The 8,583-nt window shown below is 37.1% G+C and overlaps 1 protein-coding gene across 1 annotated transcript; it reads right to left on the bottom strand.

The window, feature by feature from the left end:
* Positions 1-6,238: 6,238 nt before the first annotated feature.
* LOC129874939 (uncharacterized) lies at positions 6,239-8,133 on the bottom strand. Its single transcript, XM_055950333.1, has one exon. The coding sequence runs from the start codon at positions 7,804-7,806 to the stop codon at positions 6,463-6,465; it is 1,344 nt and encodes a 447-aa protein (XP_055806308.1). The 5' UTR covers positions 7,807-8,133; the 3' UTR covers positions 6,239-6,462.
* Between the last annotated feature and the right edge of the window lie 450 nt (positions 8,134-8,583).

The following is an 8,583-nucleotide window of genomic DNA, read 5'->3' as shown; positions in this document are numbered from 1 at the left end:
AAAGAGTTGGAATCTTTCGTTTTCAATGTAACTACCAAACAGTTTATGTAGATAACTGACATGGTGAATCATGTAAAGTGAAATTAGAATTCTTAACCAATTGCATAAATTTGAAATTAGAATTTATAATTTTTACATGTACATGAATTTAAATTTTAGCAGTTATCCATAATGTACGTGTTTGAAAGTGTGCATATAGTATGCTGTAAACGTGGGAAAGTTGAAATGGAAATGGTATGGGAAATGAAAAAATGGGATAGTTTCCTCTTACTAAACTCTTATCTTTTTGGTAATTTTTCTTCTTTTTTTTCCAGTTTTTTGTATTAATAAATAAAAAAAATTGGTATTCGGTATTTCTCGAATACCGAAACTGAAATATCAAATTTTATATTTCAGTATCGAATACCGAACCGAATTATCGAATACCGAAATACCAAAATAGCCAGTTCGATTCGATAATTCAATTTTCGGTATTTTATGCCCAGCCCGATTCACTGAATGTTGTTCAACTTTCGGTGTTGAATTAAGAGACTCAATAAGAGGTGCGCTTTCACTGACATTGGTTGTTCGACTTGTTTCATCTTCCATCTAAACATAGAAGAGATTACTAATGTTATAAGACATAAATTGAAAGTGCAAAACAAAATCAAAAAATACAATACAGAAGCTATTAAAAAAGCTTAAATAAGTTCTATTTTCTAAATTGTTATACTATGTTTCTCCTATGTCCTTTCTTCAACTTAAACAAAAAGAACCAAAACAACTTAAATTTTCCCTTTTCTGTGTGACTACACCCATATTCCCCGATGCCCTTCCCACATCAGCATGAACAATATATGAAATACAAAAAGAAAATGAATTGAATAGATGAATACCCCAATGCCCAAGCTCCCAACATGAACCACAAGATAAAAAAAAAAGCAAATCAAGAAAGGACCTAAATAAGCAGTCACCTACTCACCTCAAAGAAGAAGAAGAAGAAGAAGAAGGAGGAGGAGGAGGAAGAGGAAGAGGTACGACCGTACGAAGATGGAGCAGAATCAGAAATTAACATGGAGAAATCACAGGCTTTGGATGAGAAATTTGAAAGAAGACGTTGTTGTCTAGGGCTGGGCATTTGGATGAATAGAAAGGGAAATGTAGGGCTGGGCGTTGAAGTACTGATTTTTACGGATTTGGGTTGTAGGGCTGGTCTTAAAATATTTATTGGCCTTTAGCCCTTTACTCCTTTAGGGCTTAGGCCCTACAGACGTAATTTAATTTTGGTATTTGGTAAATACCGAATATCAAATGATAAAATTATAAATATCGAATATCGAAATTAAAATATCGAATTTTATACTTCAGTACTGAATATTGAACCGAATTATCGAATTATCGAATATCGAAATATCAAAATAGCCGATTCGGTTCAGTAATTCAGTTTTCGATATTTTATGCCCAGCCCTACTTACAGGGATGACAATGGGGCGGGGTGGGGTGGGGCGGGTTGAGCTCAATCCGCTAAAATTTTAAACCGCTCCGCTCCGATCTGCATAATAATTTTTTCATTTTCAAATCATCCGCCTCATATATACCCGCCTCGCATAAATTTTTATGTTTTTTCTTTTTTAATTGAGTTTAATATGAAAAATAAAATTTATAATTTTTTTCATTTTTCGATAATTAACATCTTAACAACTAATTAATTGTTTCTAGTTAATATTTCAACAATTATTTTTTATCACTAATTAACTCTAATTAAACTTTATCTAATTTAAATTATTTTTTAAAAAAAGTTAAAATTAAAGTCAAAGTTTATATCTTTGATTTTTACTAATTACAAAGATTTAATTTTCCTCGGGTTTTTATTTAATACTTTAAACTCACATAAACCCGCAATCCGTTCCGCTCCACGTTAATTTTAATAATAATTACTTCAATCCGCCTCGTACCCGCCCCGCCCCGCCCCATTGCCATCTCTAACTACTTATATCAGGGACCAAATCAGTCTAAACCCATTCATTAAGGACTATTTTGATCATTTTCTCTGCCCTACACCATGGTTCAAAATAAGGAGAACTTTGGGTTGGTGTACTTGGGTTCCATTAACAAGCCTTAATTTGTTCTTGCAAAACAATTTATTAACATACTCCTCCTCCACTCCCCATATCCAGTTCCATTGAACTTAGAAGTAACTAACACCGTCCTTAGACTATCAAAAGGATGCAAGTAGTATGGATTTGCAGATTCGATAGTAAAGGGAGCAAAATCTACATTAGATGTGTCCGTCACAGAAGTCGTATTTACGATGTGTATCAATCCTAATCAGACGAACTTAGGGAAGCAAACCAAAACAGTAATTGAGGAAGAACAGTACCTTACTCTGACTCAACCGAAGGAGGAACACCGTTAAATCGGAAGAGCATCCAGAAAACTTGAGCAGAAAATCAATTTCTTGTCTGAACTGAGAAGCCTAGTTTCGAGACTGTGAGTCGTTGATTCAATTAACTTCCCCGCGAGGTTAACATCAATCTGGAGAGGAGAAGAGCTATACCAATCCAAGCTTTGATACCATGTTACAATGTGGAATCTAAACAGTGAAAATCACAATCCAGTAGTCATGGATTGTGGAGAGAAAGGAGTTGTATTATTTCATCTTTGAAACTGAATTTATCGACCAATACAATGTGTTTCTTCCTATATATATACAGGGTGTAAGTCTAATCAAGCAAAACCAAAGTACCCTTCTAACATGACTAAAAGAGCAAAGTGGCATTCAAGAACGAAGCCAAAGATACACCATCATAGCGTAAAAGAGAAATTTAGGCAGAAGCTGGCACCCTGCATATATACATGTAAAATTTAAGAATAAGAAGCTAAAACATTGAAGAAAGCAAACTAAACTGATGCTAATCCTGCTGAACTCCAAGCATAAGAGTCCAACAACCCAATGAACTGAAACAATGTGTACCAATTACAGAAAGATCTAAAAATGAAATATTCATTATCATGAAAAACAACGGTTAAACATTTCCTTGATATTTTCTGTTAGGTCATATCTCAAAAAACTTAAAAAGTCATCCAACAAAAATTTGGCTTCAATCCGAAGTAAAATACCAAATAAGTATCATAAGGCGGAATTCATCGGTGGTCTCTAAAGTTGGCACCAACTTTCACTTAAACACCTCAATTAAGCTTTGTTCATTTTAGACACCTCAAATAAGGTCCTCGTTTTGACACTTTTTTTTTACAATCACCCAAATATCTAAAGTGTGTGTAATGCATTCGCCGTCAAAGTGGCGAATTAAACAAAGACACGTGGCGGAAAAACTCTTTTTTTAAAAAAAAGCTTTTTTTTTCTTTTATTGACACTTGGCACTATGTAACTAAATTTTTATTTATTATTGAAAACAACAATTTCTTAATTGAAAAGGAAAAGCAACCCAACCCACGGGTGATCGAGGAATTTTTCTATTATTTTTTCAACTGAGATTTCGATATAGAAGGATCTCTTTATTTCTTCACCGCGGGTTCTCGCATCATTTTCTTGAGCCTTTTCACGTGTGCGCATTATTGTTGATTAGTTAATTGGATTTCTTTATTTCTCTGTACCTCTCTCTTTGCTTTTTGTTTTGGTTCTTTGCTATTTTATTATTTTTTATTGTTTACAACTACAAAAGAAAAGATTCATGAATCAACTTCTTCTTTTCCTATCATACTACACTTCTTCCCATCATTGGACCACCCTATCATCGCCATTTCTGTTAATATAATTTATTATTAAAATAAAAAATATTTCCCGTTCATAATTTCTATTTAGCACTTGGATCTATAATTTTTTTATATATAATTTATTATTATAAAAAAAAGTGAGCTCGTAGTAGCAATGAGGTTGAGGACGATGATGACGGGTAGAACGAAATTCTATTTAATACAATTAACTTTATATTTGGTTGATGAGGTTAAGGATGTTGTTCGTAGGATGCGCTGGGGAAGAGCGACCGGACCTGACGAGATTCCTGGAGAATTTTGAAAGAGTGCGGGCTCGGTAGGTTTGGAATGGCTGACTAGGTTATTTAATGTCATCTTTACGACGGCAACGATGCCCGTAGAATGGAGATCGAGCATCATGATCCCACTATACAAAAACAAGGGGGATAACCAGAGCTGTGACAACTATAGAGGTATCAAGCTTCTAAGCCATACTATGAAAGTGTGGGAAAGAGTGGTAGAGATGAGGGTGAGGAGAGGAGTGTCTATTTCAGAGAACCAGTTCGGATTTATGCCGGGACGCTCAACTACAGAAGCCATCCACCTTATGAGGAGACTAATGGAGCAATATAGGGAGAGGAAGAGAGACTTGCATATGGTATTCATCGACTTGGAAAAGGCTTACGATAAAGTCCCACGAGAGATACTATGGAGATGTTTGGAGGCTAAAGGTGTACCTGTAGCGTACATAAGGGTGATCAAGGACATGTACGAGGGTGCCAAAACTAGGGTAAGGACAGTAGGAGGGGACTCAGAACACATCCCAATTGTGATGGGCTTGCATCAAGGATCAGCTTTTAGCCCGTTCCTATTTGCCTTGGTGATGGATGGATTGATGCGACAAATTCAAGGTGAGGTGCCATGGTGTATGCTTTTTGCGGACAACATAGTCCTCATCGATGAGACTCGTAGCGGAGTTAACGCTAAGCTGGAAGATTGGAGACGCACCTTGGAGTCTAAAGGGTTTAAGCTAAGTAGGATCAAGACAGAGTACCTTGAGTGCAAGTTCAGTGAGACACCTCAAGAGGTTGGCGCGGAAGTTAGGCTCGGGGACCAAGCCATCCAAAAGAAAAGTACTGTTAAGTACCTTGGTTCTATCATGCAAGGCAGCGGGGAGATCGACGAGGATGTCACACATCGTATTGGGGCAGGATGGATGAAATGGAGGCTCGCCTCCGGTGTGTTATGTGACAAGAAGGTGCCACCACAACTTAAGGGCAAGTTCTACAAAGTGGTCGTTTGACTAGCTATGTTATATGGGACGGAGTGTTGGTCAGTTAAGGTCCCCCACGTGCAAAAGATGAAGGTTGCCGAGATGAGAATGTTGAGATGGATGTGTGGGCATACCAGGAGCGACAGGATTAGAAATGAGGCTATTCGAGAAAAGGTAGGAGTGGCCTCGGTGGAAGACAAGATGCGGGAAACGCGATTGAGATGGTTTGGACATGTGAAGAGGAGAGTCCCAGATGCACCAGTGCGGAGATGTGAGAGGTTGGCCATGGATGGTTTCAGAAGAGGTAGGGGTAGGCCGAAGAAATATTGGGGAGAGGTGATCAGACAGGACATGGCGCATTTACGACTTACCGAGGACATGACCTTAGATAGGAGGGTGTGGAGGACACACATTAGGGTAGAAGGTTAGTACATAGTGGTTTTATTCCCCCTTATTCGTAGGCGTATTAACGCACTATGATTTCTTGTACTCTGATTTATGTTATTTATGGTATTTATGTTCTTATCTAATAATATCTACTGTTTTTTTTGTGCTTTGATTATACTATTGTTTGGTCTGTTTTCGTCATCTACTTATTTACTCTAATATTTTGTCTGACCTTTTTCTATGCTTATATTGAGCCGAGGGTTTTTCGGAAACAGCCGTCCTACATTGATAGGAGTCAGGTCTGCGTACACTCTACCCTCCCCAGGCCCCATGATGTGGGATTTCACTGGGTTGTTGTTGTTGTTGTTGTAACTTTATATTTGGTACCATCAAATCTATTTGATCATGGATAAAAAATGATAGCTAGAAAATGGAGAAGAAGAACAATTTTAAAAAAACGCTCTTCACACGCTCAAAATGAGTGCAGAACACGCAATGTGCTAAGTCAGCACAAAGTGTCAAAACGACATATCGGGACCTTATTTGAGGTGTCTAAATGAATAAAACTTAATTAAAATATATAAGTGAAAGTTGGTACCAACTTTAGGAAATGGTTCCGTATCATAATGAAACAAAATTTCTAGATCCCCTAACCTCACTTGCTCTTTTGTGGATAATATAAATATTTGTGTGACATCAGATGTTTAATATCTCAGGAAAAACTGAAACACCAGAACACATGGTTCCAAAGAGAATAAGCTTAAGATTAGCCATGTTCTGATTTCCTCACAGCAATTTATCCCCTGGACTGAAAGGCAAAAAGACTGACAATTTTTTTAGAAAAAAAAATTTGCAAGAGAGCAAAAGACAAAACAGGGTCAACTATTTATGCAAAACAATGTAGTATGGATTCATACACAACAGTATAACAAAGTTAATCTTATTTGAGTAACTTTACAGGACATAAAACAAGCCCAATGGCCGAGCGGTCAACCAAAGGTTGAACTCTCCATCAAAGTAAGCTCTAAAGATCAAGGAAGGCTTAAACAGCACTTCACACAACACTATGAACATACTTTCAAGGGCTTCTATGAATGAGTTAATAAATTCTAACTGAACCTTTTTGCAAAACACCTGATCACGGGCAATTTTGTGAATCTTCCTATTCCTTCACTTCTCTTCAACATCAGGCAACATGTTAAAGTAAAAACAAGCGCAAGAACCCGACCTCCAATAAGGCCGACTAGAACAACCAAAACGAGAGCAATATACATGGAACTATGCTCTCTTCCAGTTAATTCTTCTTCCTGAACAATGGTTGCCTCATCAGTACCATTAAATGACTCTTCAACACTACCATCAGTAAGTACTTCAGATGATTCTCCAGCACTACCAACAACCTCAACAATATCTGTCTTATCATCTGTGCTACTTGCCACTGATGACACTATGCTATTGGATTGCATTTTTTGTTCCCTGGAACCTTTAGTTTCCTTCCTTCCTTCAATAACATAATCTATCTCATCCAGGAGCATAGGACGCTCCAATGCCGAACCTTTTTTCTTTCTGAACTTCTTCAGAACAAGTTTCTTCATTTTTGATTTCATCTTTGCCCGATGAGATTTTTTTTCTTTGGATTCACATAAATCATATCTAGATTCCTCTCCTTTCTCCATTACATCCACCCTTACACATTTTGATTTTTCATCCCAAATACACTCCTCAATCTTCTCCCTATCCTCAACATAAGTTTCCCGTACAACCTCAATTTCCTGAATTTGATGCCCAAAGTCAGAACAGCCATCCTTTGAGAGCTCTTTGCGCTCCAATGGTGCCTTAAAAACACAATCGTCTTCGTCTTCAACCACTTTGACTCTAAAGATGTCCCTTATCCCCTGTATCATCAACCTAACCCTCCTCTGTAGTCGAGAACAAAACCCATACAAACGTTCTCCTATATATTCCAAGAGAAACAACAAGAAGGCTGACATGGTTACCCCCATCACAAGATTATTCATCCCTAAAACCAAAGCCGCCACTAGAGACATCTTTAAAACGGCCATCAACCCCTGATTCATACTGAGACCACCATTACCCCACGGTTGTTCGCGGCAACTCCTGCGAGAATCAGATTTGTCACCTTCCACTTCACCTACACGGATCAGAGGACGAACTTCATTATCATCAATCATGAAGTGGGAAGTGGACGGTAAAGTTTCAGGCGAAGGGGGTGGAGGAGGCGAGGGCGAAGGGGATGGAAGGAAGAAAGGGTCGTCGGCCAGTTTTTTCTTGGAGGATTTCTTGAATCTTGCGCGATTCTTGACAACAAGATCCACAATGGAAGTTGGAAAGCCAGTTTCCACCATAAGCGGGGATCCACTTTGAGAATTTACATGCTCCTTCACCAATTGTGAAATGCTTGTTTTCTTCATCTTCTTCCATGGAAAAGGCATCCTTAACCTTAAATTGAACCGATCAGGTTAGAGAAAAGGGCTTTGAATCAAATTCAAAGCGTAACTACTACAAACCCAGAAAATTGTTTTCGAATTGTCAAAAGGGAAAGGGAAGAGGTGACGGTTATGTTTGTACGGACATGGCATGATCTTGACAACAATATAGAGAGAAATTTTGTTTTGTAGGGAAGAAGAAAAAACTCAAGGGATAAACAATCACTTGTTTACCCACTAATCAATGCAACACCCTACTTGTTGAGAGGCCTCCTTAATTGCTACTACTTGCTTTTTATTTTTTTTATACTTCTTCTTCTTTTTCTTCCCGACAATAATGGTAATGGTAAGTAGGTTAATTTAATTTTATTGAACAAAATGATTAAATATTGAAAAATTACGTTCCTAAAAAGTACGTTATGCCATATTTTAAAACAAAACTTCACTAGTTACGTTTTTGTTTGTTTTTTTAACTTTCTACGGAAAACAAAAAAGTTGAAATTTTGGGCAGTGTTATATGTCTGGATAGTCAACACTGGTGTGAGCTTCTTTTGACCTTAATAATTTGGTTTCTTCATTGCTTGACCACCACTCCAGCATTTCTGCCGGCAATCATTCTTACTCTACTAATTAAACACACCACTATTTAGTAGCGGAGTAAAAATATCTAATAAGAGAATTTATAATTTGTAAAAATAGATATACGAATTAATTGAAAGAGATTTAACATTTAATATATATATAAAATAATTTTAATTATATATAAATAATATAAATTTTCAT

The sequence above is a fragment of the Solanum dulcamara genome, chromosome 11, assembly GCF_947179165.1.
Source record: "Solanum dulcamara chromosome 11, daSolDulc1.2, whole genome shotgun sequence".
NCBI lineage: Eukaryota > Viridiplantae > Streptophyta > Magnoliopsida > Solanales > Solanaceae > Solanum > Solanum dulcamara.
This window is presented reverse-complemented; position numbering and strand designations above follow the sequence as displayed.

Excerpts from the sequence above, each read along its gene's own strand:
- LOC129874939 (XM_055950333.1), bottom strand. The coding sequence starts at position 7,806 with ATGCCTTTTCCATGGAAGAAGATGAAGAAAACAAGCATTTCACAATTG.